The sequence below is a fragment of the Brassica napus genome, chromosome A1, assembly GCF_020379485.1.
Source record: "Brassica napus cultivar Da-Ae chromosome A1, Da-Ae, whole genome shotgun sequence".
Classification (NCBI taxonomy): Eukaryota; Viridiplantae; Streptophyta; class Magnoliopsida; order Brassicales; family Brassicaceae; genus Brassica; species Brassica napus.
In genome coordinates, this window is record NC_063434.1 from 1,490,620 (window position 1) to 1,518,615 (window position 27,996).

At 40.4% G+C, this 27,996-nt stretch overlaps 9 protein-coding genes across 11 annotated transcripts; 5 read left to right on the plus strand and 4 right to left on the minus strand.

The window, feature by feature from the left end:
* The first annotated feature begins 565 nt into the window (after positions 1-565).
* On the plus strand, positions 566-7,540 carry LOC106354225 (DNA-directed RNA polymerase II subunit RPB1-like). The gene is made up of 13 exons (XM_048778563.1): positions 566-691; positions 796-1,059; positions 1,134-1,436; positions 1,525-1,845; positions 1,934-2,154; positions 2,221-2,362; positions 2,456-2,791; positions 2,886-3,172; positions 3,260-3,518; positions 3,585-6,673; positions 6,782-6,853; positions 6,995-7,193; positions 7,286-7,540. The coding sequence occupies exons 1-12, from the start codon at positions 608-610 to the stop codon at positions 7,158-7,160; spliced, it is 5,544 nt and encodes a 1,847-aa protein (XP_048634520.1). The 5' UTR covers positions 566-607; the 3' UTR covers positions 7,161-7,193; positions 7,286-7,540.
* Positions 7,541-8,159: 619 nt separating this feature from the next.
* LOC106347061 (phospholipase D delta) lies at positions 8,160-12,170 on the plus strand. Its single transcript, XM_048778570.1, has 10 exons — positions 8,160-9,201; positions 9,330-9,446; positions 9,626-9,820; positions 9,906-10,211; positions 10,287-10,355; positions 10,465-10,612; positions 10,779-10,927; positions 11,029-11,178; positions 11,296-11,496; positions 11,655-12,170. The coding sequence occupies exons 1-10, from the start codon at positions 8,260-8,262 to the stop codon at positions 11,949-11,951; spliced, it is 2,574 nt and encodes an 857-aa protein (XP_048634527.1). The 5' UTR covers positions 8,160-8,259; the 3' UTR covers positions 11,952-12,170.
* Positions 12,171-12,318: 148 nt separating this feature from the next.
* On the plus strand, positions 12,319-14,378 carry LOC106346973 (serine/arginine-rich splicing factor SR45a). Its single transcript, XM_013786485.3, has 7 exons — positions 12,319-12,434; positions 12,523-12,545; positions 12,864-13,010; positions 13,079-13,181; positions 13,292-13,441; positions 13,743-13,812; positions 13,912-14,378. The coding sequence occupies exons 1-7, from the start codon at positions 12,432-12,434 to the stop codon at positions 14,127-14,129; spliced, it is 714 nt and encodes a 237-aa protein (XP_013641939.2). The 5' UTR covers positions 12,319-12,431; the 3' UTR covers positions 14,130-14,378.
* A 15-nt stretch (positions 14,379-14,393) lies between these two features.
* Positions 14,394-15,055, minus strand: LOC106370269 (small polypeptide DEVIL 17-like). The gene has a single exon (XM_013810313.3). The coding sequence runs from the start codon at positions 14,749-14,751 to the stop codon at positions 14,563-14,565; it is 189 nt and encodes a 62-aa protein (XP_013665767.2). The 5' UTR covers positions 14,752-15,055; the 3' UTR covers positions 14,394-14,562.
* A 2,755-nt stretch (positions 15,056-17,810) lies between these two features.
* On the minus strand, positions 17,811-18,895 carry LOC106346829 (senescence-associated protein DIN1). 2 transcript variants are annotated; one of them, XM_013786305.3, is made up of 5 exons: positions 18,636-18,895; positions 18,367-18,560; positions 18,214-18,284; positions 18,086-18,139; positions 17,811-18,003 (listed from the first exon to the last, which is right to left on the minus strand). In XM_013786305.3, exons 1-5 carry the CDS (start codon positions 18,788-18,790, stop codon positions 17,929-17,931), a joined length of 549 nt encoding a protein of 182 aa, XP_013641759.2. In that variant the 5' UTR covers positions 18,791-18,895; the 3' UTR covers positions 17,811-17,928. The 2 variants fall into 2 exon arrangements, with proteins under 2 accessions (XP_013641759.2, XP_013641832.2); XM_013786378.3 differs by having other exon boundaries at positions 17,948-18,003; positions 18,082-18,139.
* A 153-nt stretch (positions 18,896-19,048) lies between these two features.
* Positions 19,049-21,361, plus strand: LOC106346686 (thiol-disulfide oxidoreductase LTO1-like). Of its 2 annotated transcripts, XM_013786125.3 has the most exons (7): positions 19,049-19,252; positions 19,325-19,556; positions 19,768-20,024; positions 20,121-20,233; positions 20,375-20,522; positions 20,707-20,844; positions 20,923-21,361. In XM_013786125.3, the coding sequence occupies exons 1-7, from the start codon at positions 19,151-19,153 to the stop codon at positions 21,010-21,012; spliced, it is 1,080 nt and encodes a 359-aa protein (XP_013641579.2). In that variant the 5' UTR covers positions 19,049-19,150; the 3' UTR covers positions 21,013-21,361. The 2 variants fall into 2 exon arrangements, with proteins under 2 accessions (XP_013641579.2, XP_048634554.1); XM_048778597.1 differs by lacking the exon at positions 20,923-21,361 and having other exon boundaries at positions 20,375-20,611; positions 20,707-20,773.
* Positions 21,362-21,443: 82 nt separating this feature from the next.
* LOC106346599 (ganglioside-induced differentiation-associated protein 2) lies at positions 21,444-23,028 on the plus strand. Its single transcript, XM_013786004.3, has 3 exons — positions 21,444-22,003; positions 22,075-22,339; positions 22,425-23,028. Exons 1-3 carry the CDS (start codon positions 21,874-21,876, stop codon positions 22,645-22,647), a joined length of 618 nt encoding a protein of 205 aa, XP_013641458.1. The 5' UTR covers positions 21,444-21,873; the 3' UTR covers positions 22,648-23,028.
* Positions 23,029-23,458: 430 nt separating this feature from the next.
* LOC106346514 lies at positions 23,459-25,703 on the minus strand. The gene is made up of 7 exons (XM_013785905.3): positions 25,450-25,703; positions 25,237-25,369; positions 24,961-25,064; positions 24,711-24,882; positions 24,485-24,625; positions 24,308-24,396; positions 23,459-24,236 (listed from the first exon to the last, which is right to left on the minus strand). Exons 1-7 carry the CDS (start codon positions 25,701-25,703, stop codon positions 23,669-23,671), a joined length of 1,461 nt encoding a protein of 486 aa, XP_013641359.2. The 3' UTR covers positions 23,459-23,668.
* Positions 25,704-26,457: 754 nt separating this feature from the next.
* LOC106370260 lies at positions 26,458-27,953 on the minus strand. Its single transcript, XM_013810303.3, has one exon. The coding sequence runs from the start codon at positions 27,649-27,651 to the stop codon at positions 26,806-26,808; it is 846 nt and encodes a 281-aa protein (XP_013665757.1). The 5' UTR covers positions 27,652-27,953; the 3' UTR covers positions 26,458-26,805.
* Positions 27,954-27,996: the final 43 nt, after the last annotated feature.

The window sequence follows — 27,996 nt, forward strand, 5'->3', positions numbered from 1 at the left end:
GCATCATTTGTTCCTTCCGGTAATGTCCCAGTCTCAAAGAAATTAAGAACAAACCTAACCACAGAGTCACCTACTGTTTCCCAACATCTTTGGTAGAAGACTGGTTGGAAACCATCTGGTCCTGGCGCCTTGAAACTTCCCATATCTCTAATCGCCTTCTCCACTTCCTCTGCAGAGAATCTCTTATTCAAAACCGTATGTTCTTGGCTAGTGATACGCACAAATCCCCTCATAGGTAGGTCATGGGGCTCAGTCTCCACATCTTCCAATGAGTATAGCTTTTTAAAATAGCTAACCGCAAGCTCCTCAAGCTCTCGAGCCTCCGAGATCCACTTGTTCTCATCATTCTTTAGCATCTCCACTTTGTTCCTCTCTTCGCATCTTCGCATCTCTTCGCATCTTCGCGAGAGCAAATCCAGATCTGGTCGCGTCAGACCAAAAAAAAAACGAAAAAAAGAAAGAATTAAGCTCAAGTAAAAAACTGTAAAACTGACTCTTCACATATTCAAACAAATTCAAAAAGCGAGGGAAACACTAAGAACATTTTTAAATCGATTTGATAACCAATTTCTAGGGTTCCGTTTCCTTTGATCGGAGTTTCGCCGTCATGGATACACGGTTCCCTTTCTCTCCGGCTGAGGTCTCGAAAGTCCGTGTGGTCCAGTTTGGGATTCTCAGCCCCGATGAGATCGTAATGCTCCTTTCTCTTCACGTTTGCTAAGCTCATTTGCTCCGCCGTGAACAGTAACAAAAGCTCGTTTCTAACGGCCTTTTGTTTTTTTTTTTAATTTTCAGAGGCAAATGTCTGTTATGCACGTGGATCATAGTGAGACCACGGAGAAAGGTAAAGCCAAGGTGGGAGGATTGAGCGATGCTCGGCTTGGTACTATTGATCGGAAGGTGAAGTGTGAGACGTGTATGGCTAACATGGCTGAGTGCCCTGGGCATTTCGGGCACCTTGAGCTCGCTAAGCCAATGTATCACGTCGGTTTTATGAAGACGGTGTTGAGTATCATGCGTTGCGTTTGCTTCAATTGCTCCATGATCTTAGCTCATGAGGTATGGATGAAAACTAAACTGATCTTGTTTTGCTTTGCATTTGTGTTTAATTTAATCTTTTTTTTTTCGTGAAGGAGGAGCATAAGTTTAAGCAGGCTATGAAGATAAAGAACCCCAAGAATAGGCTTAAGAAGATTCTGGACGCGTGCAAAAACAAGACTAAATGTGCTGATGACGATAATCTTGAGGATGTTCAAGACCAAGACGCAGACGGACCCGTGAAGAAACTCCGTGGTGGATGTGGTGCAGTGCAGCCGAAACTGAGTATCGAGGGCATGAAGATGATTGCAGAGTATAAAAATACGAGGAAGAAGAACGATGAGAAGGACCAGCTTCCAGAGCCTGCAGCAATGAAACAGACGCTTGGTGCTGACAGGGTTTGTCTTTTCTTTCTATATTTAGAATGTCCATTACCCACTTCATGTTTTGGGGTAATTAATCTGATGGCATGTGAGTTTACTGCAGGTTTTGAGTGTTTTAAAGAGGATTAGCGATGAGGATTGTCAACTCCTAGGGTTCAACCCCAAGTATGCTCGTCCTGACTGGATGATTCTGGAAGTGCTTCCTATTCCTCCACCCCCTGTAAGACCATCTGTGATGATGGATGCCACTTCCAGAAGTGAGGATGACTTGACTCATCAGCTAGCAATGATTATCCGACACAACGAAAACTTGAAACGCCAGGAGAAAAACGGAGCACCAGCTCATATTATATCAGAGTTTACACAGCTCTTGCAGTTTCATATAGCAACTTATTTTGATAACGAGATGCCTGGACAGCCAAGGGTAATAATGCTTTTATATCCCTCAAGATTTGATCTGAAACATACAGACGTCACTTGATCTGTATTGGCCTTTTTTTATTTTCTTACAGGCTACTCAAAAATCAGGGAGGCCTATTAAATCAATATGTAGTAGACTGAAGGCGAAGGAAGGCAGAATCAGGGGAAATTTGATGGGGAAACGAGTTGATTTCTCTGCACGTACTGTTATTACACCAGATCCAACGATAAATATCGATGAACTTGGTGTACCGTGGAGTATTGCCTTGAATCTCACGTATCCAGAAACAGTTACTCCATATAACATTGAAAGGTTATTGTTTTTGGAGTTTATTTCATCTTAAGAAAGTATTTTTGTTGACGACATTTCTTTTGTCAGATTAAAGGAGCTAGTGGACTATGGGCCACATCCTCCACCTGGCAAGACTGGTGCTAAATATATCATTAGAGATGATGGCCAAAGACTAGACCTTCGTTACCTTAAGAAGAGCAGTGATCATCATTTGGAACTTGGATACAAAGTATTTACTAACTTTTCTTTATTCTTTCTTCTCAAGGCACAAAGTTTTTTTTTTTTGGAAGTATTAATTCTTCTATGCTTTTCTCGTTCACAGGTGGAGCGGCACTTAATTGATGGTGATTTTGTTCTGTTTAATCGTCAACCAAGTCTGCACAAAACGTCTATCATGGGTCACAGGATTAGGATCATGCCATACTCCACTTTCCGACTGAACTTGTCTGTCACTTCTCCTTACAATGCTGATTTCGATGGTGATGAGATGAATATGCATGTACCACAGTCATTCGAGACCAGAGCCGAGGTGTTGGAGCTGATGATGGTTCCCAAATGTATAGTCTCTCCCCAGGCGAACCGGCCTGTGATGGGTATTGTGCAAGATACACTTCTAGGATGCCGTAAAATCACAAAGAGAGATACCTTCATAGAGAAGGTAACCACTTCTTGTTTAAAAATCTCTCTATTTTAAAAAAAAAAATCTTTCTGTTTAATGAGAGGATATGCTAATTTTTTTTTCCATTTTTCAGGATGTGTTCATGAATACGCTTATGTGGTGGGAAGACTTCGATGGGAAAGTTCCAGCTCCCGCAATTTTGAAGCCTTGTCCTATTTGGACTGGCAAACAAGTCTTTAATCTTATCATTCCAAAGCAGATAAATCTATTCAGATACTCTGCATGGCACTCAGATCAAGAGACGGGATACATAACTCCTGGGGATACTCAAGTTCGAATTGAAAGAGGGGAGCTTCTCGCCGGAACCCTCTGCAAAAAGACACTTGGTACCGGTAACGGAAGTCTCGTCCATGTCATTTGGTAAGATTATGCATCATGTTAACTTAGCACAAAAATATTAAAATTTAGTAATTGGTTTCATAAGCTCATTTGTTACGTTGTTTATAGGGAAGAAGTTGGACCTGATGCAGCTAGAAAATTCCTTGGCCATACTCAATGGCTTGTCAACTACTGGCTACTACAAAATGGTTTTACCATTGGAATTGGTGACACTATTGCTGATTCGTCGACAATGGAGAAAATTAACGAGACTATATCTACTGCCAAAACTGCTGTGAAAGACCTTATCCGTCAGTTCCAGGAAAAGAAACTGGACCCTGAACCGGGGAGAACTATGACAGAGACATTTGAGAACAGAGTTAATCAGGTAACATTAATATACTTTTCATTTGATATCTTCTGATCTATGCTGACTCATTTACTGCTCATTTAGGTCTTGAATAAAGCTCGTGACGATGCTGGAAGCAGTGCTCAAAAGAGTTTAGCGGAAACCAACAACCTCAAGGCCATGGTGACAGCAGGATCCAAAGGAAGTTTCATTAATATCTCTCAGATGACAGCGTGCGTTGGTCAGCAAAACGTGGAAGGGAAACGGATCCCATTTGGTTTCGAAGGGCGGACGTTGCCTCATTTCACCAAAGATGACTACGGTCCCGAGAGCCGTGGGTTCGTGGAGAATTCGTACCTGCGTGGGTTGACTCCTCAAGAGTTTTTTTTCCACGCAATGGGAGGAAGGGAAGGTCTTATCGATACCGCTGTGAAAACATCAGAGACTGGATACATTCAGAGGAGATTGGTCAAGGCCATGGAGGATATTATGGTTAAATACGACGGGACGGTTAGAAACTCGTTGGGGGATGTTATTCAGTTTCTTTACGGGGAAGATGGTATGGACGCTGTGTGGATCGAGTCACAGAAGCTGGACTCTTTGAAAATGAAGAAGTCTGAGTTCGATAGGACGTTCAAGTACGAGATTGATGACGTCAACTGGAATCCAGCTTACCTGAGTGACGAACATCTTGAGGACTTGAAAGGGATCAGGGAGCTGCGTGACGTGTTTGATGCTGAGTATCAGAAGCTCGAGGCTGATAGATACCAACTCGGCACTGAGATTGCTACAAACGGTGATAGCACTTGGCCGTTGCCTGTTAACATCAAGAGGCATATATGGAACGCACAGAAGACTTTCAAGATTGACTTACGCAAGATTTCGGATATGCACCCGGTTGAAATCGTTGATGCTGTTGATAAGTTACAGGAGAGGTTGCTGGTTGTTCCTGGTGACGATGCATTGAGTGTAGAAGCTCAGAAAAACGCCACGCTGTTCTTTAACATTTTGCTTCGAAGCACTCTCGCTAGTAAAAGAGTTTTGGAGGAGTACAGGCTCAGCCGCGAGGCTTTTGAGTGGGTTATTGGTGAGATAGAATCAAGATTTGTGCAGTCGCTGGTAGCCCCCGGGGAGATGATTGGTTGTGTTGCTGCTCAGTCTATTGGAGAGCCTGCTACGCAGATGACTCTGAACACTTTCCATTACGCTGGTGTCAGTGCGAAGAATGTTACCCTCGGTGTTCCGAGGTTGCGAGAGATTATTAACGTTGCTAAACGGATCAAGACACCTTCTCTATCTGTCTACCTCACACCGGAAGCTAGCAGATCAAAGGAAGGTGCCAAGACTGTTCAATGTGCTTTGGAGTATACTACTCTCAGGAGTGTCACTCAAGCTACTGAGGTTTGGTATGATTCAGATCCGATGAGTACTATAATTGAAGAAGATTATGAGTTTGTGAGGTCATACTACGAAATGCCTGACGAAGATGTTTCTCCGGAGAAAATATCTCCCTGGCTGCTTCGTATAGAGCTGAACCGCGAGATGATGGTCGATAAGAAGCTGAGTATGGCGGATATTGCTGAGAAGATCAACCTTGAGTTTGATGATGATCTGACTTGCATATTCAACGATGACAATGCTGAGAAACTGATCCTTCGGATTCGTATTATGAACGATGAGGGAGCAAAGGGAGAAGGGCAAGATGAATCAGCTGAGGATGATGTGTTCCTTAAAAGGATTGAGAGCAACATGCTGACGGAGATGGCGCTCAGGGGTATTCCAGACATCAACAAGGTTTTCATCAAACAGGTTAGGAAAAGCAAGTTTGATGAGGAGGAAGGGTTCAAGACGTCTGAAGAGTGGATGTTAGATACGGAAGGTGTTAATCTCTTGGCTGTGATGTGCCACGAAGATGTGGATCCAAAGAGGACAACAAGCAATCACTTGATTGAGATTATGGAAGTTCTAGGAATCGAGGCGGTTCGTCGTGCTTTGCTGGATGAGCTTAGAGTTGTGATATCCTTTGATGGCTCCTATGTGAATTACCGTCACCTTGCCATCTTGTGTGATACGATGACTTATCGCGGTCATCTGATGGCGATCACTCGACATGGGATCAACAGAAACGACACGGGTCCTCTGATGAGGTGCTCGTTTGAAGAAACGGTTGATATTCTACTGGATGCTGCGGCTTATGCTGAGACGGACTGCTTGCGTGGTGTTACCGAGAATATAATGCTCGGCCAGCTTGCGCCGATTGGAACAGGAGATTGTGAACTGTATTTGAATGATGAGATGCTGAAGAATGCTATTGAGCTTCAGCTCCCTAGCTATATGGATGGCCTGGAGTTTGTTGGAATGACTCCTGCTCGCTCACCTTTTTCAGGCACTCCTTATCATGAAAGCATCATGATGACACCAAACTACCTATCGACTCCAAATGTGTCAGATGCACAGTTCTCTCCATATGTTAGTGGAATGGCCTTTTCACCTTCTTCATCTCCAGGTTACAGCCCAGCATCCCCAGGACAAAGTCCTGCTTCCCCCGGTTATAGCCCGACTTCTCCCTACTACAGTCCCACTTCGCCCACCTACAGTCCCACTTCGCCAATCTACAGGCCCACCTACAGTCCCACTTCGCCCACCTACAATCCCACTTCCTACAGTCCCACTTCGCCCACATACAGTCCCACTTCGCCCTACTACAGTCCCACCTCGCCCACATACAGTCCCACTTCGCCTTACTACAGTCCCACCTCGCCCACATACAGTCCCGCTTCGCCCTACTACAGTCCCAGTTCTCCTGGCTCTAGCCCAACAAGTCCTTCCTATTCTCCCACTTCCCCTAGCTATTATAGTCGGACATCCCGAAGTTACAGTCCGACATCACCGGCTTACAAAGCTTACAGCCCTACTTCCCCTGCATACAGCCCCACCTCTCCATCTTACATCGCTACTTCACCATCTTACAGCCCAACATCGCCTTCTTACGGCCCTACTCCCTACAGCCCTGCATCTCCTGGCTACAGCCCAACTTCACCAAGCTACAGTCCAACCTCACCTAGTTACGGGCCTACGTCTCCAAGCTACAACCCTCAGTCTGCTAAATACAGCCCATATTTGGCTTACTCTCCTAGCGATGCAAGACTATCACCAGCTAGCCCTGGCTACAGTCCTACATCTCCAAACTACAGGTGAGTAGTAGTAAACCGCTCTTCAGTGTTTCAACTTCTATAAAACCTTTCTAATGATTTGTCTGTTTCTCAATTTGTTAACTCTTTTGATCAAATTATACTCTGCAGCCCTACATCGCCATCTTACTCTCCCACATCTCCATCGTATTCACCTTCTAGTCCAACACACTGTCCCAGCAGGTTCGAATTTTAATACACTTTAATCTTTAGGATGCATCGATCTTATTTGAAAATGTTCACAAACTATTGTCTTTTGGCATTTGAATTATGTAGAAAAATGTAACCGGTTTGTTGTTGTTGTTGTTGCTGAATGTGTCTCAGCCCATACAGCTCAGGAGCAAGCCCTGACTACAGCCCAAACGCAGGCTACTCACCAACACTTCCTGGCTATTCTTCTTCATCCACCGGTCAGTATACCCCACACGAAGGCTATGAAAATGACAAGACTGGAAAAGATGCCAGCAAGGATGGTAAAAGCAACCCTTGAAATGGAGAGGAGAGACGTTATAAGTTTTAGTAGGTAACGTAACGTCTAAACCTTTTGGAATCATTGGCTTTAAAACTCGTACTAGCTCACAATCTGAGCCACATGTTATTTCGTATAACCAGCAGGGCATGTTGAGAAAAGGGAAGAAAGAGCGTTTCAAAAGCATCTCCACAGTGGATATCTTTGTGACACTGTTTTCCTAGTATCCTCTTTTTCATGATTTCTAAATTTGTTCTAAACGTACCATTGAAGCTATGTAACATCGCCCCAAAAAGAAAACAATATATCATAAATTTTTGGGCTCCTCGTCTGGTTGTTGAGTACTTCTTGCTTGTTCGATTTCAGAAAGTAACACTCTATGAAAGGATTCTTTTATGTTACTGTTGCTTCGTTGAGATGATTTGAATCGGACAATACTTTGTTCCGACAAGAGTATTTGATTGGCATGTGCCCACTTTGAAGTTTAAACGACTGGATTTTCCAATGTGAATTAAAAAAATATAAATATCAAAAATTATCCGCAGATGCTACATTTGTTTTATTCGATAAATTTCTAGTTACATTGGTTTTTTATTAGATCAACCACTTACCTAATCTTATAGAGTTAGTCTAGTTAATAATGATTATAACCTTTTGAAGAATAGTTTAATGGATATGGTGGACACATCTGAGCTAATCGCATTGCTGTTGTGTTTGACTCACCCTTTTCCATTATTAAACTACACTTAGAGGAATGTAGAAAGATCTTGGCACAACATTCTAAAATCGGTGGATCTTCTGAACTAATTAAACAAAGTGTTTAAGCCCTTTCATACCAATTAAAAGAAGCCAAAAATGCAGAACGTGTGCAACAACTCTCTCAACAGATCTACACGGAAGCAAACAACTCCCGTCACGTCGTGCGTCCACGTGTCCCTCCTTCTTCTTCCTCCGTCCCTTTCCTTCTTCCTCAAATCATTTATCACCTAAAAATAACAAATACTATTATTATTAATAATAATTAATCAAAAAAAGAAAATTCAAATTCATCTGTGTGTTTCCGCAGCAGCAACAACAAACCGAGCCCTTATTCGTCAGGGCTCTCGGTTTATTGTTAGCCATGGCGGAGAAAGTATCCGACGACGTGATGCTGTTACACGGCGACCTCGATCTCAAAATCGTTCAGGCGAGGAGGCTACCTAACATGGACTTATTCTCCGATCGCATGCGCCGCTGCTTCACCGCGTGCAACTCATGCGCCAAACCTCCAGAAGACGACGAGGATCCCAGAAACAGAGACGGCGGCGATCGCAACATCCGCGGCCACCGTAAGGTCATCACCAGCGATCCCTACGTAACCGTCGTCGTCCCTCAAGCGACTCTCGCTCGCACGCGCGTCCTGAAAAACTCTCAGGATCCTCTCTGGGACGAGCACTTCAACATCTCCGTCGCGCACCCGATGCCTCACCTCGAGTTCCAGGTCAAGGACGACGACGTCTTCGGCGCGCAGATCATCGGCACGGCGAAGATCCCCGTGCACCAGATCGCCTCCGGGCAGCGGATCTCCGGGTGGTTCCCCGTCCTCGGCGCGTCGGGGAAGCCGCCGAAGAAGGAGACGGCTCTCTACGTCGACATGAAGTTCACTCCGTTTCATCAGATCGAGGCGTACCGTAACGGAATCGCCGGGGATCCGGATCGGAGAGGCGTGAAACGGACTTACTTCCCCGTGAGGAAGGGAAGCAAGGTGAGGCTTTACCAAGACGCTCACGTGATGGACGGGACGTTGCCGGAGGTTGGATTGGATAACGGGAAGGTTTATAAGCACGGCAAGTGCTGGGAGGATATTTGTTACGCCGTCTCCGAGGCGCACCATATGATTTACATTGTTGGATGGTCGGTGTTCCACAAGGTGAGGCTTGTTAGGGAGCCTACGAGGAAGTTACCGAGAGGTGGTGATTTGACGCTTGGGGAGTTGCTGAAGTATAAATCTGAAGAAGGTGTTCGAGTTTTGTTGCTTGTGTGGGATGATAAGACTTCTCATGATAAGTTCGGGATTAGCACAGTGAGTGTTAGGCCATATGATTTTTGTTTTGATAAGTTAATCATCATATCTAATAGAATTAGAGATTATATGACATGTAATTGGTGATTTGGCTATGTTAAGATGTTGTATGGCGTTTTTGTATGCAGCCTGGAGTTATGGGGACGCATGATGAAGAGACTAGGAAGTTTTTCAAGCATTCTTCTGTGATATGTGTATTGTCACCACGCTATGCTAGTAGTAAGCTTGGGTTGTTCAAACAACAGGCAAGTCCTAGCTCTTCATATATATGTTAGTTATAGTTTGGTGTTGTTGATTGCAGAGTTGGGATTAGTAAATGTGTAGTGTCTTGATTCTAATAAATGGTGGCCGTTGTATGAACATTTGTTTTGGCATTGCTATTATTTTTCATGCTCTCGGGTTTGATTGTTTGTTTAATTCCCAGGTTGTTGGCACGCTCTTCACGCACCATCAAAAGTGTGTTCTTGTAGATACTCAGGCTGTTGGTAATAATCGCAAGATCACAGCTTTCATTGGAGGTATTGATCTTTGTGACGGCCGTTATGACACACCTGACCACCGGATATTACACGATCTTGACACTGTATTCAAGGATGACTTTCACAATCCTACATTTCCAGTGAGTACAGTATATAATTACTCGCTGGTCGTTTTTAACCGTTCTGACTCCTGATTTGGATTCGTTTTCCACTTTACTTCCTCAGGCTGCTACCAAGGCTCCAAGGCAACCGTGGCACGATTTGCACTGTAGGCTAGATGGCCCTGCGGCATATGATGTTCTCATAAACTTTGAGCAGCGGTGGAGAAAAGCGACGCGATGGAAGGAGTTTAGCTTGCGTTTAAAGGGGAAAACTCACTGGCAAGATGATGCATTGATCCGGATAGGACGTATATCATGGATTCTAAGTCCAGTGTTTAAGTTTCTGAAGGATGGTACCTCAATTGTTCCGGAGGACGATCCAGTTGTCTATGTTTCCAAAGAAGATGATCCTGAGAATTGGCATGCTCAGGTATTTAGAAATGTCTTCAAAACAATACTTCTCATGTAATGAATTATCACGACAATTTGATGCTTTGACTTCCAGGTATTCCGTTCTATCGACTCAGGATCCGTGAAAGGATTTCCAAAATATGAAGACGAGGCTGAGGCACAAGTTAGTAGATCAACTTAGTTGCTATTATTATTACTAATGTTCCTTGACAATACAATAGTTATTGTCGCCACATGTTTACTAAGTTTTCAAAATTGCTTATTTACTGCAGAATCTGGAATGTGCCAAGCGTCTTGTAGTAGATAAAAGCATCCAGACTGCATACATCCAGACAATCAGATCTGCTCAGCATTTCATATATATCGAGAATCAGTATTTCCTTGGTTCTTCTTATGCGTGGCCTAATTATAAAGATGCAGGTACGTCTTGATCTTTGAAGAAAGTTCCTAGACTAGGAACTAAAATGCTCACTTAGAATAGGCTGTATTCTAGAATAGTTCTCAACTGCTATCTGGGATGGATTCTCCTTCTCCTGTGTATACAAAAGAGAATGAAGTGAATGTTCCCTCTCTTTTGAATGAGCAGGAGCTGACAATCTTATTCCAATGGAGTTGGCACTAAAGATTGTTAGTAAAATCAGAGCTAAAGAAAGATTTGCTGTATATGTCGTTATACCATTGTGGCCTGAAGGCGACCCGAAGTCTGGACCTGTGCAAGAAATTCTGTATTGGCAGGTATCACTTTAAGACTTTTCGCACTGATATTATAATGTAGTTTCTTCCAATTCTTTACAAGAGAAACTAACATTTTTTGCTAAAAACCATCTTGTTTGCAGAGCCAAACTATGCAGATGATGTATGATGTCATAGTACGAGAACTGAAAGCAGTGCAGTCAGATGCTCATCCTCTCGATTACCTTAACTTTTACTGCCTTGGTAAACGAGAGCAACTTCCAGAGAACATGCCAGCGACGAATGGCAGTGCGGTATAATATTCATTTACCGAGAACTGCTTTATTCATAGAGAAGAGGAATCATATATACACTTTCCAGTAGTAATCAGTGGAACAAATTACTTATGATCTTTTTAACTGCGTTTTCAGGTATCGGATTCGTATAAGTTCCAGCGTTTTATGATCTATGTGCACGCGAAGGGGATGATAGTAGATGATGAGTATGTACTCATGGGATCTGCTAATATCAACCAAAGATCAATGGCCGGCACAAAAGATACAGAGATAGCAATGGGTGCATATCAACCCCATCATACATGGACTAACAAGGGAAGACACCCACGTGGCCAGGTTTGCCTTCTTCCTATCAGCATCATATATACCATAACAAAACCTCAAAAGTTAGGTTGAGATATGCTTGAGAAGTTGTGTTTCTGCTCGTTGTAAAGTAATCAAGTATAGAAACTTGAATATTAACTTAAGGTGTGTTGATATCTCTCTATCCCCAGGTGTATGGATACAGAATGTCACTATGGGCAGAGCACTTAGGCAAAACAGGAGATGAGTTCGTGGAGCCTTCTGACCTAGAATGCGTCAAGAACGTGAACGAAATCGCTGAAGGAAACTGGAAAAAGTTCATAAATTCGGAGTTCTCAGAGCTGCAAGGTCACTTGATTAAATATCCTCTGCAAGTAGACAGTGATGGTAAAGTGAGCTCACTTCCAGATTACGACAGCTTCCCAGATGTTGGTGGCAAGATCATCGGAGCTCATTCCATGGCCCTCCCTGATACTCTAACCACGTAATGTAACATGTTCGTTTCGATCCTCTGAAGAAAAAAGAAGCTGAGAGAGTGTTGTGTGATTTGTGTACATTTAACTGTGTTGTTTTGTTTAATTCTTTTTGTGATTTGTCGTCAAAAAAGTAGAGTGAGTGTTGACCATGGAGGCAAATCTCAGTTACGTAAAGGATGCTCTGTGTTTCTTATTTTTCTCAGTTAATAAAGAAACTGTAATATAATTTCAGATGAATGTAACTAGAGGTTCCTGTTCGATTCTGTTTATCATTCAATCAAACCGAACCGAGTGAAAGAATGCGCTAAACAAACCGGACTGGTTACGGAATGCACCATAAGAAACGTGAGTCTTGCCACATGCAATTACTACAAATGTAATATAAAAAATTTAAGAATAATAATGAATCTGAGAGACAAGGAAAGGAACTGGAGCTAACAGTAAAAACCCTAATTATCTCAATCTCGATCGCAACCTGAGACTTGTCTAGCAATGGTAAGCTTACACTACACTCTCTATCAATCGCTATCTTCTTCGTTTGATATATCTGACGAAATTGAGTTTACTTGTTTCGTTTTTGCAGGCTGATTCTCGTCACGAAGAAAGGTTAGAGAGATTCAAAAATTTTTTTTAAAATATATTCGCGTTGTTCATGGCTGTAAAACTACAAACTATTTCTAAAATGTTGAATTTCATTAACACTTGGTTAAGGATTTGAATCTGATGAATAGACTTGTGAGTGTTGACCTGTTTAAAGATTCTCTGTACTTGATTCATATGTTGTTGATGCCTTGTAGCTATAGACTAGACATGTGTTAGGTGTGTGTCAAAGTAACATGTCTTTACTGAGGTTTTGTACAGACAACAAAACACATGTTCTGTAAACGGTTGTGTAATACTTTTTTTGCCTGGTTTCTGAAACAGAGATTCACGGTCTCCTTCACCACGGAAACAACGGTCCCTGTCCAGGTCCAGGTCTAGGTCTAGGTCTAGATCCGTGCCGAGGGCTAGGTCTAGGTCTAGATCTAGATCTTTGCCAAGGCCTATATCTCCATCAAGGGGACGTGGAAGGTTAGCTGCTCTAGCCTTCTTTCTCCATCTCTGTCATTGGTGGTTTTCTAATGAATTTTGGTGAACAGGAGGTCTGAAGTTGAAAACCCTGGTACCACCCTCTATGTAACTGGTCTATCCACAAGAGTCACTGACAAGGATCTTGAAGCTCATTTCTCCAAGGAAGGCAAGGTGATAACCATATATCTAAAACCCTGTTTCTCCTTCCTTCCTCGTTAATCTGTTTTGTCTTTAGCTTACAGTCGTTAATCATGTGTTTTAACTAATTTGATTGCCCACAGGTAGCGTCTTGCTTTCTTGTAATGGAGCCGCGCACTCGTGAGTCTCGTGGTTTTGCCTTTGTTACTATGGATACCGTTAAAGACGCTGACCGTTGCATCAAGTATCTCAACCAATCTGTACTTGAAGGCCGTTACATCACTGTCGAAAGGGTAACGTTAACTTCATGCTCTACTGATTTTGTTGGCACTACGATAAGTTTTATTTGTTTGACTTGGAGATTCTCTGACCATTCAGAAAAAATAATGCGTCAAGCTAGTGTTGGCAACAATCAAAGATGATACTACTCATCCTTACCCAAATCCAACTAATCAACTATATTGCTTCAACTCTCAACTAATCAAAGGACATTATCAAGTGTCAACAACTATTAGTACAAGTCAAGTGTTTCTTCAGCCTAGGATGCATCTTGTTTTGTTTACATGAGGTTTATGTGCTTTGTGTTATCTTCAGTCTCGAAGAAAGCGCCCCCGAACTCCCACCCCTGGCCACTATCTTGGCTTGAAAAGCTCCAGAGACAATGGTAAATGAACATTTGAAGCCTCATTTTGATTCCCTTAACAACTTAAAAGGTTACTAACTGCTCTGTACTCTCTTTTTTTTTTGTGATGTGGAAAAAAAGACCGAGATGGCCGTAGCAGTCGAGGGAGGCACAGTGATCGTGATAGTTACGGACACCGTAGGTCACCAAGACGCGACTATTCACCTCGTGGTGGTGGAAGGAGGTCACCACCAAGACGTGAGTATTCGCCTCGTGGTGGTGGAAGAAGTTCTAGAAGAGATAGGTCTTACTCTCCTTATGGAAGAAGCCCAGAGAGAAGGTCCGAGAGAAGGTATTAACCCCGTCCGTGGTGGCTCGAGATGACCTGTGTGTGTAGCTCTCTCTCTTAACAAAGTAATCCAAAAAACTTCATTGTTGGTTTAGGTTGTGTGATTGTTCATCATCTTTAAATTATTACAGAGATTCTGTCGTGTGACAAGACAAGTATGGTTTTATGTGTTTTTTCTCTTTATGTATGGCTGCAGAACACAGTGAAGTGAAACTTACAATGTAATATTTTTTCTAGGCTACTTTTGTTTTTAAGTGAATCAGATTGTCCTATGTGATCATAATCTTGAGATTAAAATTAAGAGATACAAAAGTGAAGCTTGAAATAATCAAACTCAAAAAACACAAGCTATGAACAGAGAACAACAAAAAGTTATCAAAATCGAATTATATGTACGTGTGTGTTTTATTTTTACTTGTAATAAAAACACAAAACCTGATAAATCAAGAGTTGGCGTATTTTTGCCAGCAAAGTAACATAAGAACACATCTCCTGGCGATGTAGAACCTAGAACGCCTCTCATTCACCATCGCTAAACATCCCCTATTCTTTTCCACTGATGATTCTCTGCAACCTTCTTCTTCTCTTTTCCTCTTTCTCCTCATCTTTGTCGTCGATGAACACTGGCCCATGTTTGTTTATTCTTCTCTTATTTGGTTGGCTTCTTCACACTTTTTATGTTCTTCTTTATTTATTTTTTTCTGTAGAGACGATATTTTCTTTCAACAGAGAAATGATGGAAGGAAAATGAAAGAGACCAAAAGAGTGGAGAGGAAAATAAATAAAATGATAAAAAAGACTATAAATAGAAGAGTGGTGGAGCAATGATGATGCGATGACGTTAAACTTCATTAATCTCTCTTTTTAATTTCACGTATTCTCGTAGAAACCCATTAGTTCCTTTTGCTTCTGTACTTGCGCGATTATATAATTCCACACTACGCTTTATCATTGTTATTTTAAACCGGGTTATTAATGTAGGAATCATTGTCTTTGAGTAAATATATACCATAACTAAAAGCTACACCTACTCTCAAGAAACTGGTTGCCCAAGTGCTCATCTACCACGTTTGGAGACAAAGGAACAGTGCTCTCCACAACAATACACATCTTCTTCAGGCTGAAACTTTCAGATTAATAGACAAAGATGTGAGAAACACAATAACTGCAAGGCGCATGAGACGCAAATTCACCAACATCATGGCACTTTGGATCAGATGACCCGGTCATATCCAATAGCCAAAAACCTACTACCTTTCTTGTTTTTTATCTAATTTTTGCCAAGAAAGATATATGTAAAAGCCTTTTATTTTGTAAAAGACAAAAGTTTCATTTTTAATAATATTTACAGTTTAGCAAAAAAATAATAATAATAACTAAACGATACTATAAAGTCTCGTATGCATTCTTCTTGCATATTGTCAACATTATGATGTCACATCGTTACGGCTGTCGACGTGGATAAATCATATACAATGCTAGGAAACCTTTCTTTTTTTTACGTGCAAGGAAACATTTGACAGTTATGATGTAATGAATACCATTTTTATACACGCTTTCACGTTATTAATTTACTGTTAAAACTTTTTTTGGTAAAAAACTGTTAAAACTTTTTTTCAGGATTCTATCAACCTACCAAAAACGCGTCTCAGGTGGTTTTAGCGTACCCGATGAGACAACGGCTTATCTCTTCCTTACACGTGATCATCCTTTGATTATAATGATAGCTTAATCTCACTGACCGGTAGTATTTTTTTCTTAGAGTATATTAGCAATGGATTTCTGTTAATTAGTTTAGTAATTCTGTGTAGATTCGTTAATTCTTCGACAAATGATTTTGCGTTAATTTGTATATGGGAGAAGTAATGTGATAAAGAAAACTGAAGATCAAATAAGATGTTTCCATATGATAAATGTAATGAGACTTGTAACTTGTAAGTTGTATTCATTTTTAAATACGTACTACTTGTATTATTTATAAGTATATATAAATGAGATTAATATAATTTGTTTGGTAATTAATTATAAAGAATGAGATTAATATAATTTGCTTTTTAGTTTTAAAGAAGGGCGTCGTCAGGAACGCAGAAAAACGTCAAGCATGAACTGGTGGAAGAGAATAAAGTACCTGGAAGAGAAAAAAAATCAGTGAACAATCATTGATAGTTTGATTGATTTTTGCCACGCATGAACACTTCCTCTGACAGCTATGAATATTCCTCCATTCTTGTTTTTTCTTGAAAAAGAATAAAATTATTTTATACAAATACATTTTGTGATTCTTAATTACCGAACCGAGAGATGGATATGGTTATAGGATTCATTCACATTTTTTCTTGTCGTCATTAAAAGTTTATATCTTAACTTTACGGATGTTACCACTTTCTTTACTTGTGTTAAGAGTCTTGAGAGTGAGTGAGGTTTTTTTTATCTCTGCTGATCCATTTTATTCCAGTAGACTTTAGTTGGCTAGTTGGGCACACCGAATGAATATGGCCTTGACAAATATCTTTGTAAGAATTTAGAAGCGGCTAGCTGTTGGCGTCTCCAAAATGTATCTCTATTTTCTTCCGTACTTTAAGAGCTCGTTGTACAATGAGTCTGAGTTCTTGTACATTTGAGCCGGCCGGTGATAGAACGATAGAAATTTGCATAAAAACATCACAAATAAATATAATAGAAGTCGTTTATCGTATTAAATATTTTAGTTAATGACTTGGTTTATATTTTCTTATAATTTCGATTATCATATGTGATATTGAAATATTTGTTTAATTTATTTAAAATTTGTGTATTATTTAACTTTTATTTTATAATAAATATTTTGATATATTATTTTTGTTTTAATTTAGCTTATAACTTATGATATAAATATGTTGTTATATAATTTACGACTGTTCGTTTGGTCGACGCAACTTCCTGCTGTACCTGTAAAAACGGACAACAACCAAACGAATAAGATGTAGCTGCATGAACCTCCAGACAAATAGTCTTATGGACTTTGACCGAACACAACCAACCCTGACTAAACTTCTTGAGAAGTACTGGCAACAAGATCCAGTTTAAAGGCCCAATTTTGGAGAAATCTTAGAAATGCTTATGCAACTACTCCATGAGCTATCATTCTCTCCGCTCAAGTAAAACAATTACCAAAGCGAGTCTGACAACTATAAGCAATAATATGTCCGGGAGCAGGACGAGGAGCGCCAAAAGGATAAATAAAATGGTGGCCTATTCACATTTTTCTTTTAATGAATGGAAAATTTATTCAACCAAAACTTTTATTTACATCAAATGCATTAGTTTTTTTTATATTTAAAGAATCAAAAAATGTTTTAAATAAAATAATTTATCCAGCTCCTTCATTTGTTTCTTGTATCCCAAACTAAGTGATCAACCCTTCATCAAGGTACTGCTGCCCCTTCCCTTTCACTGAAAACAACATGAGTCTCATTGTCTTGTCCACAACTCTGATCAAGCAGCTAGTATCTTTCGGTTGTTCTCCATATCTTCTAGTATTGCGTTCTCTCTAGACTGTATGCATCATGGTGGCCTATTCTCATCTTGCTTTGTGTAGTTTTTGTATCTAACGGAGAGGAATCTCTTTATAACTTCTGTTTTTTTATTACTGTATTCGATTTCATAACAGTGTTCTTTTGAGAAACGAATCACTGAGCGGCAATGAGATTTAGTTCCGAGTGAAACTTTATATCAATCGATAGTGCCATTCAGATACATACACTTTTTTGTTGAGAACATATACATTATTTATTTGCAATTTACAAAGGGGTAGGTTTATGATTTTGTTATCACTCTTCTACTGGTAGTTCATTCTCTGTCCAGGCAACGTATCCTCCAGCAATGTCTGTAACCCCGGTGAAACCCTGTTCACACACACACACGAGGCATCATTAAAACCGCCTTCTCAGTTTTAACAAATACTATCACTTAATGAATCATACTTACAGCAGTGAGAAGTTCAGTTGAAGCCAAGAGAGATCTTTCCCCGCTCTCACAACCCTACAATATTTCATTTATAATATGAGTTTGTGTTCATAACTATTACTAGACATTTTGCTAAAGTATAAGCTTACGATGATGATCTCGTCGTGTTTCCTGAAGTGGGACGAGACCTGTCTTAAAAAACTCCGGTTCTTAACCATTCCTGCAACATTATTTTAGGCTTTGGTGTTAATTTCAACTTTTTTTTTATATAGAGGAAACCAAAGGTCGGTTTGAAAATGAACCTGATCCGACTCTGTACATGTAAGGCACGTTAATAGCACTAGGCGGATGTCCGATGCTGAACTCGTCTGGTGTCCTCACGTCGAGATACTTATATCCTGCTTGAGCTAGCTCACGCGCAACTCTCACCGGTACTGATGTCGGAACTCTAGCTGCTTCCGCTGCAACATTTGCTCTGCCTGTTGTTACTTTCCTCCTTCAAAAAAAAAACAATTTAATAAATTAAGTCATTTCCTCTAATGCTAAGAGAGATTCCAAAACGTTAGCTCACCATCGAAAGCTTGAGTTCTGACGATCTGCAACAGCGACGACTCTTCTTGTTGCCGTTGGTAGTTTCCACTTGAAAGATCTACACACTTCTAGAGGTGGAGATATAGCCGATGACCAGCTTCCGATTCGTGTGGCTGTGTTTAAAGCAGATTCCATTTTTTATTCTTGTGTTTGTAGATACTTTGAGTTATACTTCTCGTGCATGTTATGTATATATATACAGACACAAAGCCAAAGGATATGGAACTACTGACACGTCAGCCAGTTCTAGAAGATCTATCCGAGTCCAACATGTAAGCCATGCGGGGAATGGATATCAGATGATAAAGTCCAACTCGGTTACCTCGTAAGTCGTAATATGGATAACTTGCTGACTCGGATTAGATAACACTATACGTTTCTTATTAAGGCCCAGATTTATATAATATAAGGGCCTAAGGCCCATTAACGAAACGAAAGAGAGTGAAAGCAAGGGAAGCTTTCTGATGATGGTGGATTAGCGATTGTTCGACGACGATGATGATGGCGAGGTTTATCCCTGTATCGTCTTGTCAGTTTCGTTTCGGCTTCCGTGAGCTTCCTCCTTCGTCGTCGTCTCTCAATCCAAGACGTTTCGAGGTAAATCTCGTTTCATTTTCGTGTGTGATGGTAGTGTGATTGGTTTAATTGAAGTCAGATGTTCTTAATCAGGTCTCTCGCCGGAGATTTTCGATCAAATGCTCGTCATCTGAGTCGGATGATGGTGTAGATTCGGTATCTATTAACAGTTCGACATACAGCTGGTTCACCGGACTCGGCGGTATCGGGATGTTAGACACCGCGTATTTAACCTACCTGAAACTCACCGGCTCCGATGCATTTTGCCCCGTTGGTGGTGGTACTTGCGGCGATGTATTGAACAGCGATTACGCCCTTGTTTTTGGTAACTATACGTCGCTTTAGTGGTGATTAATGTGTAGTCCTGAGTCTAGACTAACCTGGAATCTTGTATGTAGCTTAGTTTAATCTCATAGGCATGATTAGATCCTGATTGAATAACTCAAATCTAGAATCTGTGCTATGAGCTGTGTCAATGAATAGCATGCTCCATGTTGAAAGCTGAACTCAGTGACTGTTCTTTTGCATTTTGCCAGGTGTTCCTCTGCCAGTGATTGGGTTTGTTATGTATGGCTTAGTAACAGCTTTGAGTGCACAGCTCGGGGAAGGGAATTTACCCTTTGGAGTTAGTAAGACCAACGGGCGTTTTGCGTTATTTGCGGCCACAACTACAATGGCATCTGCTAGTGCGTACTTCCTGTATATCCTTAGCACCAAGCTCTCGGGGTCATCGTGCCTTTATTGCCTAGTGTCTGCTTTCCTATCGTTTACTCTATTTTTCCTCGCTGTAAAGGTATCCCTTTATATCCGTTTCTCTAACATTTTGTGTAAATTTTCAAGATGAGTTCTTAAGTCAGGATTACGTTTGTCTGCTCTGTGCATTTGGTAGGATGTGAAGTTGCAAGAGTTACAGCAAGTTGTAGGATTGCAGATATGCTTGGCACTCATAGTAGTTGCCTCCTTGACTGCTTCATATAGTACTGCTCAACCAATCCCTTCAAGGTAATCTTGGTTCTTTGGAGTCCGATGGCATGTTTTAATCCTTTCTGACAAGTAATGAAAAATAGCTGTCCGAGGATGAATGAGTCTAATCAAGTGGTTTTCTTGACCGCAATGAACGTCTTTGGTTTTCACTCCTTGCAGCTCAGGTGACATTGAGCTGCCATATTATTCAACAGAGATCACTACATCATCGAGTCCGTATGCTATTGCCCTAGCAAAACATCTAAACTCCATTGGAGCTAAAATGTATGGAGCATTCTGGTGTTCTCACTGCTTAGAGCAAAAAGAGGTAGGTACTACTAATAAGTCTTTAATTCATCATTGGCTTACAAGTAATCAGTTTTATGGGCTTATTGTAACTGCTTAGAGCAAAAAGAGGTCCGTACTACTAGTCATTTAATTCATTATTGGTTTACGAGTAATCAGTTTCACGGATTTATCTTGTAATTATGTAAGTTTTCTTCTATCTATAGATGTTTGGAAGAGAAGCGGCAAAGCTACTGAATTACGTGGAATGTTTTCCCGAAGGCTACAAGAAAGGAACTAAGATATTCAAAGCATGTTCAGATGTTGGTATCGAAGGATTCCCCACATGGATGATAAATGGTCAGGTGAGTAAATCCTCTTGAATCCTTGGCAACACATTTTCACCACATGTCAGTTGCTATTTCACCTCTTTTATTGTTTAGGTATTAAGCGGAGAAGTAGAACTCGCTGAACTAGCGGAGATGTCTGGATTGAGCCTTGATCAGGCAACTGAGGCCAAACAACTTCAGTAAAATTTGTATAGTTGCAGGAATATTAGGTGAATGCTCTTTTATTGATACCGATGGTTATAGGATGCTCTGTGCCAGTGCAAGTGATTATTATTGCCACAGGAGGTTATAACTCCATGATCTATCTCTTAGCCAGCACCAGAGAATCACACTATCATGTAAAGATTATTAGGTTCCAAAACTTGTTGGGTTCTACTAGCAATCCGAGAACCTGCATTCATCTAGTCATGTCTTCATGTAAGAGTATACACATGAATGTAAATCGGTGTATTATGGTGTAATCCCTAGAAATGAGGTTAAGAGCACACATGTATGTATGTTGTATTTACATAATGAATTATATATGCGTGTAGATAGATGATCCATGGCAGATAGGTTTCTATTTTCTCCTTTTCTAAAGATTAAAATATTGGATAGATATGAGAACATCCAGATATTTTATTACTATATTGCTAACTTGGTTTTGTTCAACAACAGATGAGCCAAAAATAAAGCTAATCTTTATCCAAACCTCTAATGAATGTGACGAGGCGTAACGTAAAGTAACGCTCGCGCGGGAAAAGAGTAAAGAAAAAAAGCAGTAGCCGTTAGATGTAGGGAGAATGGAGGGGTCAGATTAGTTGCTTCACAAGAAAGCTCATAAAAAGGGCAAAACAGGTAATGAGTGTTGGACCCACGGAAGAGGTGAGAACGATCACGTTGAAAAGGGAAGATGCTATAGAATATTCGTAAAATCCCGTCGTTTCTCACATTAAACCCCTCCAATAAATTCACATTTTTAGTTTTCGCCCTTTGAAATCTCTTTAAAATCCATCAGTTCTTCATCACCTTCACTCGCCGCACTCTTCAACTGATTTTTCAAAGATGACGACAACACCTCAGATTTCGGAGATGGAGCAAGAGCAGCTGATCGAGAAGCTCGAGATCTTCAAGATCCATGGCAGAGATAAACGCGGCCGTAAGATCCTTCGTATCATCGGCAAATTCTTTCCAGGTTTGGATCTGTTTCTAGACTCCATCTGCTCTCTTTCATCAGAATCTAAATTTGAATTTTTCTCATATCAGCTCGGTTTCTATCACTGGATGTGTTGAACAAGTACCTAGAGGAGAAGATCTTCCCTCGACTAGGGAGAAAACCATTCGCCGTGCTCTACGTTCACACCGGCGTACAGAGGAGCGAGAATTTCCCTGGAATCTCAGCTCTACGAGCGATCTACGACGCGATTCCCGTAAACGTCAGAGACAATCTCCAGGAGGTTTACTTCCTCCACCCAGGCCTCCAGTCACGTCTCTTCCTCGCCACTTGCGGCCGATTCCTCTTCTCCGGCGGGTGAGTTCTCGTTTTGTATCTTCGAAATTTAATTTTATTTTTGCATACTGATTGGTTTGTTTGGTGTGGTGATTGGCTGCGGTAGGTTGTACGGGAAGCTAAGGTACATAAGCAGAGTTGACTACTTGTGGGAGCACGTGAGGAGGAACGAGATAGAGATGCCGGAGTTTGTTTACGACCACGACGACGATCTAGAGTACCGTCCGATGATGGATTACGGTCAGGAGAGCGATCACGCTAGGGTTTACGCCGGAGCCACCGCCGTAGATTCATCAGTCTCCAGTTTCTCGATGAGGTGTATCTCGTAGCGTGACCCACCAGATCTCCGGTCGTATCTTTTAAACCGTATAATATACGATTAAAATATCAAAAAGTAGTCACGAATAGATGGTGGTGCTTCTCGCGGCCAGTGAGCGTTTTTTACGGGAAAAAAAAAATAGAAAAGAAAAGCTGTTGGTGTTTGGATAAGGAAAGGTTGTGAATCTTTAGATTTTTTTTTTCTTTCTTAAACCTGTTCTTTTCTCTTTTTAAATAGTTTTTAATGTTTCTTTGGAGAAATTTGTTGATCTTTTCTTTAGTGGTGGTCGTTGTGAGTTGTCGAAAATCTTGTGTATATGTTGATATAATATGTTAGTGTAACATTAGTTGTAAAAACAAAAATACGTCAATGTCACAAGTTATTTTATTAAGTGCTATAAAATATCTCTAACAACAACATTCTCATAGTAAAAACGAGGATTGAACTATGAAAACAACTCTCATGAGAAGATGAGTGATACCACCATCATCAAGCTTGAATAACATTGGTTTTATCTTCTTCATCTGTAAAATAGCTAGAATTCTCCAATCATCCATAATATTCAGTAGCCAAGACAGAATTAATTTTGGCCATGTATGTACTTCTATTTAAATAGTAAAGACAAACAAAAAGTTTTGATTAGTTGTGAGTTTCTTTCACAAGCAACTCACAACTAATTTTGGCCTTTGGTGATGCCTTTGGTGATTCTATTGATTGTACTGCATGTACATGAGGGTTTATATGAATATTCACGATTATCTTGATAAAAGGTCTATGAATAGGGAATAATATCACATCTATACAAGGAATCAAGTCCAGAATATCAAAATTCTATTTTCGATTTCTCTATTTTTAACTTCAGTTTCGACAAAATCACAACAAAAGCGAACAGTGTTATTGAGTACAACAAAAAAGTAATGCTTCTTTCTTCTTTCATACAACCAACCAATGTAGTAAAAAACACAATACTTGCATTAAATCCCCATACGTGATATTCTTTCTATTTATATAGTAAACGAAGTTCCCCAGCTTCAGATCAATGGCCCTTTACTGTGCCTAATAGCGTCAAAACGTGCAGCCAACTCATCATAATCAGGCAGTTTTGGGTGAACATGGTGACCGCTCGAGTCCCTTCTCGACTCAGGAGCCTGAGGTGGTGCTCTGTCTGGCGGGAGGGAAGAAGCACGTCTCTGTAAAGGTCCTTCTTCCGGCTCTGTATCTTCCTCGTAGTAGTCAGACTCATCAAACTTGACCTCAGAAGTCGCAGGAGGAGGAAGTGTGTGTCTCCTCCTCATTGTTTCCTTCGCTTCTGCTTCAGTTTTGGCGTAATCTTCTTCATTGTTGCAGCTGTATCTTCTGTTTGCTACGGAAGGCTTAGCGTAGTAGTAGGAGCTTGTTTCAGATTGCCTCCTTGAATGATCCAAAGACGAGGAGGAGGATACAGAGAACTCCTTGTTGCTGTTGCTGTCTCTTCTATTAGCTAACAAGGCGGCTACTTGTGCTGCTGCAACCGCCTGCTTGGCTAATTCAGCTGCTGCTTCAGCTGCTGACTCGGTGTCATGATAATGCGTGTTGATGCTGCTCATGCTACTACTCGATCTGAATAAACAAAAACACAACATAAGGACTTACATTTTCTGAACATTGTTGAAACAAAAACGAATATGTACCTCGGGACAGCTTTGGTCGGATCAATGGGATCGTCAGAAGCACGGTTCACTGGTAAGCTTGATGCGCTAACAAACGCACGTGGACCATCCTGCTCTCATACAAGAAACATTACATGTGTTCAAGATTATAATTCAAAGAAAGAAGAAAAATGAGAGAGATTAAGAGAAGACACATACAATGGTTTCTTCTTGAGGTTTGAGAAGTTCTTGCTCAGTCTCTGCAGTGTCCCAATCAACCTGGAACTCCTTTGCAATCTCCTTCATGATCTTCAGTTTGAATTCTCCACCAGGATGCCTCACCGAAAGCTTATCAATCAACTACAAAACAATCACAAGAGTCATCAAACCTCATGTCATTGTTTAAGCAATCAGAGATCATGAATGAACTCTCTCTCTCCCTTACCATCCGGTTCACGCCACAGGTAGGACGCAGCTCAGTAGCAGCGGTAACAAAATCTCTTCCGTACTTCTTCCCAAAGATGTCTTTCAGATCTCCAAGCTCAGGTATCTCCGAGCACCTTGGCGCAGCGAATATCAAACTCGCAATGCCTTCCTTCAGATCCACAGGACATTCCCTAAATGAGAGAAGAGAAACCCAAATTGAGTTTTAGGTAAAAAAGACACAAACTTTGAAACTGAATATGAAACATTACTTTTGTTTTGTGATGATAGTGAGACGAGAAACAATGAGTTCACAGAAAAGCTCAATGATTTCGTTAGCCGCCAAGATGTTCTGCTCCCTAATCACATGCTCAACCTGAATTGCCATTGAGATTGAGTTGCTTGTGCTAGAGAAACATTAAAGTCAAGAGCTTTGGTCTTTTTTTTTCAGACAATAGAAAAAAAGTAAAGAGCTTTGGTCTTTTTTTTCAGACAATAGAAAAGGGTAAAGAGCTTTGGTCTTTCAGACAAGAGAGAAAGTGAAATACTCTGATTCGAGCGGTGGCATCTTGACCGGACTGAAGAAGAAGGGCGATGTCACGTCTCATTTGCTTCACCACAACTTGTCTCTTGTTCCTCAGAAGCTTTATTCTAGCTACAGCCATCTTCGCCGCCGTTTTGCTTTATTTTCCGACCAAAACAGATTCATCAGATCTTGCTATTTATGGAAAGAATCTATATAAGAATGTTCAAGATTTTACCATTTGGAGGAGTTAAAGCCGCGGCGGAAGAGAGAAAGGCTGAACTTGAGGAGCTTCTTCGTCTGAACCGAGGCTACTCCGGCCGCCGTCATTTTTTTCTCACCACCACCGTTTCTTCTCTGACACTGGAGGACGATGACTGAAGAAGGAAGGTGTGAGTGTGTATGTAACGGGTCCAATGAGATTAACGCTCTATTGGGTCCCACGAGAACCCACCGACTTACTCTATTAGCTGGACTACCTTTTTTTGACATTGTCAAATATAGCCGTTTTATCTTTGACACGCGTTACTCATTAGTCTCGAACCGAAGGAGTATCCTAAGCAACGCCTAATCATTTATTTAGCTTCACTTGATAATGTAATTGCGTTTGATGTAATGGGCTGGACCTTTGTCTTGAGCCTTTCTTTCTAAACTAACTTACAAAGCTTGGCCTGTCTATATTTGGAAGGTTTTCCATATTTAACTCTATACAGAGATTTTAGGAAATTATGTGTAATTGATTTGACTTATATGCGATAATTTATGTGATTTTATATTTATTGTTCAATACTATATTAATTTTTTTACCATATATAAAATTTTGACCTTATCGCTCTTTTCTATTCAGTATAACTTTATACATTATCCAGTATATAATTATGATCTTATCGATCGCATGAGTCTTAAGTTAGCACACTTCTATATATTGAAAGTATTTCATATAAGTATTTTATGATATACAAAAATGATGATAGAAAGGAAGAAAGTGAATATAATGAGGTTTTCAAAGCTTGTGAGAAATTTATAATAACATTTCCAATATAACATTTTATTTTTTTTCAGAATGAAATAATATAGAATATAAAGTTAAATATTTTAACCATACTTTATTTTTTACTCCATAGTAGAGCAATGAACAAAAAAAATTATTTTATTTATGTAGCAAATCTATCTTTTACTTCATTATAGAATAAAAATATGAAAAGATTGGAACATTGTTTATTTCATACTGTATTTTTTCTCATTTTAAAGTGAAAAATAGAGTAGGTTTAAAGATGCTCTAAGAATCTCGTAATCATTTGTATTTTAACGAGTGGTTCAAATTTATAAAAAGAAGTAAAATTTCGTTTTACAGAATTATGTCAAAATTAGTATAGCAACCAGATTGCTATTAAGTTGTTTCATAACGTTCATGGATATATAACAGCAAAGTTTTTTGTTAAAGGTAATAACTGCAAAACTGTTTCTATTTTCTTTGGCAAATGCCTCTCTACATGTATCAGTTTAATTAGTATACAAAAATCATAGATATGCATCCCTCCGGCAAGTTCTCTAAAGTCGAATGCCAACGAGGTCTACATACTTTAAAATGCTTCTAATGAGAGATTATGTTGAGAAGCGAGGCTCGTGTTCTTATCAACCTTCGAAACAACCCTTCTAAATTTTTCTCGAACCCGCCAATGCTCATCTCAACCTCCTCAAGCTTCTCTTGTATATCATCACGAGTGCATGATTCTCCCCTAATCGCGGAATCCAATCTCTCCAACTCGTTCGTGGCATCCTCAAGATTACACTTCTTCTTCTTTAGTACAAAAGCCAATTTGCTCTTTAAGTTACTTTGTCGTCCCGACAATACCTCCAAGAAAGACTTCAACACGGATACACTAACAGAAACCACTCGTCTCATCGCATCTATAACCGCCACAACATGTTCGTCTTCATGATCATATGAACTTGACCCTCCATCGATGGACTTCAAGGACACAAGGAGCTTCTTAGTTTCTTTCCTCATGTTCTTTCTAAATTTGACATAACCCGAGACAGCAACGGTTAGTTGGTCTTCTCCACCTCCGGCTACTTTCTTCCTTCTAACACATGATTGAAGATCACGAACATGCTCCTGAGTCTCCACCATAAGGTCCCTCGAGACGCTGCATATTTCCATTAGTCTCAATGACCCATCGAGCACCTCTTCCATGAAATCTGATCCAACGGAAGACATGGCACGTTGCGTTGAACACATTTTTAGAAACTCATCCGTACAATCATAGAGCTCCTCCAAACCAGCCAACCCCGTCAAGATCGACTCGGACGAACTCTTCGTGGAGAAGTTTAACGTTTTAACCTTGTTAAGAGCTTCCTCGATCCCACTCGTGCTTGGATGCGACCCTTTAGGTAAACTTATGGATCTTAATTGTTTCGTAATGATCATATTCGCCATAGTTTTGAGTTTTTATTTCGAGTTTTTTTTGTGTGGAGAAATGTATTTTTTTTTTGTTCTTTCCTCTTTTGGTCGATCTGCTTGATACAACTTGCCCTACACATGCATTTATATAGCATAGAGTCTTGTAACGTCATCAACCAAAAAACCTTCAACAATTATCGAATTTTTAATTTGATTGGTCCGCTTATTACTGGCAAGTTTGTGACACTCTGAGCTGTCGGACGATTTCATTGGTCAACCTATTTAGCAACAGATGAAGCCTAATTAGTCATCGTCTGTAATGCCTCCGGTTTCGCCACATAATCAATCGACCTTTCGAGCGTTTTCATTTTTTTATTAAAT

Bases quoted from the DNA above. Each gene is read 5' to 3' on its own strand.
- LOC106347061 (XM_048778570.1), top strand. From the start codon at position 8,260: ATGGCGGAGAAAGTATCCGACGACGTGATGCTGTTACACGGCGACCTC. The intron at 9,821-9,905 runs GTGAGTACAGTA...TTACTTCCTCAG, and splicing joins TTCACAATCCTACATTTCCA to GCTGCTACCAAGGCTCCAAG. The intron at 11,497-11,654 runs GTTTGCCTTCTT...CTCTATCCCCAG, and splicing joins GAAGACACCCACGTGGCCAG to GTGTATGGATACAGAATGTC.
- LOC106370269 (XM_013810313.3), bottom strand. From the start codon at position 14,751: ATGGGCCAGTGTTCATCGACGACAAAGATGAGGAGAAAGAGGAAAAGA.
- LOC106346686 (XM_013786125.3), top strand. From the start codon at position 19,151: ATGATGATGGCGAGGTTTATCCCTGTATCGTCTTGTCAGTTTCGTTTC. The intron at 19,253-19,324 runs GTAAATCTCGTT...GTTCTTAATCAG, and splicing joins TCAATCCAAGACGTTTCGAG to GTCTCTCGCCGGAGATTTTC. The intron at 19,557-19,767 runs GTAACTATACGT...GCATTTTGCCAG, and splicing joins CGATTACGCCCTTGTTTTTG to GTGTTCCTCTGCCAGTGATT.
- LOC106370260 (XM_013810303.3), bottom strand. From the start codon at position 27,651: ATGGCGAATATGATCATTACGAAACAATTAAGATCCATAAGTTTACCT.
- LOC106346829 (XM_013786305.3), bottom strand. From the start codon at position 18,790: ATGGAATCTGCTTTAAACACAGCCACACGAATCGGAAGCTGGTCATCG. The intron at 18,561-18,635 runs GTGAGCTAACGT...TTTTTTTTGAAG, and splicing joins CAGAACTCAAGCTTTCGATG to GAGGAAAGTAACAACAGGCA. The intron at 18,285-18,366 runs GTTCATTTTCAA...ATAATGTTGCAG, and splicing joins CATGTACAGAGTCGGATCAG to GAATGGTTAAGAACCGGAGT.
- LOC106346514 (XM_013785905.3), bottom strand. From the start codon at position 25,703: ATGTCAAAAAAAGGTAGTCCAGCTAATAGAGTAAGTCGGTGGGTTCTC. The intron at 25,065-25,236 runs GTATTTCACTTT...ATGGCAATTCAG, and splicing joins ATGCCACCGCTCGAATCAGA to GTTGAGCATGTGATTAGGGA. The intron at 24,883-24,960 runs GTAATGTTTCAT...TCTCTCATTTAG, and splicing joins ACTATCATCACAAAACAAAA to GGAATGTCCTGTGGATCTGA.
- LOC106354225 (XM_048778563.1), top strand. From the start codon at position 608: ATGGATACACGGTTCCCTTTCTCTCCGGCTGAGGTCTCGAAAGTCCGT. The intron at 1,846-1,933 runs GTAATAATGCTT...ATTTTCTTACAG, and splicing joins AGATGCCTGGACAGCCAAGG to GCTACTCAAAAATCAGGGAG. The intron at 2,155-2,220 runs GTTATTGTTTTT...TTCTTTTGTCAG, and splicing joins ACTCCATATAACATTGAAAG to ATTAAAGGAGCTAGTGGACT.
- LOC106346599 (XM_013786004.3), top strand. From the start codon at position 21,874: ATGACGACAACACCTCAGATTTCGGAGATGGAGCAAGAGCAGCTGATC. The intron at 22,004-22,074 runs GTTTGGATCTGT...TTCTCATATCAG, and splicing joins CATCGGCAAATTCTTTCCAG to CTCGGTTTCTATCACTGGAT. The intron at 22,340-22,424 runs GTGAGTTCTCGT...TGGCTGCGGTAG, and splicing joins CGATTCCTCTTCTCCGGCGG to GTTGTACGGGAAGCTAAGGT.
- LOC106346973 (XM_013786485.3), top strand. The intron at 12,546-12,863 runs GTTAGAGAGATT...TTTCTGAAACAG, and splicing joins GATTCTCGTCACGAAGAAAG to AGATTCACGGTCTCCTTCAC. The intron at 13,813-13,911 runs GTAAATGAACAT...GTGGAAAAAAAG, and splicing joins GAAAAGCTCCAGAGACAATG to ACCGAGATGGCCGTAGCAGT.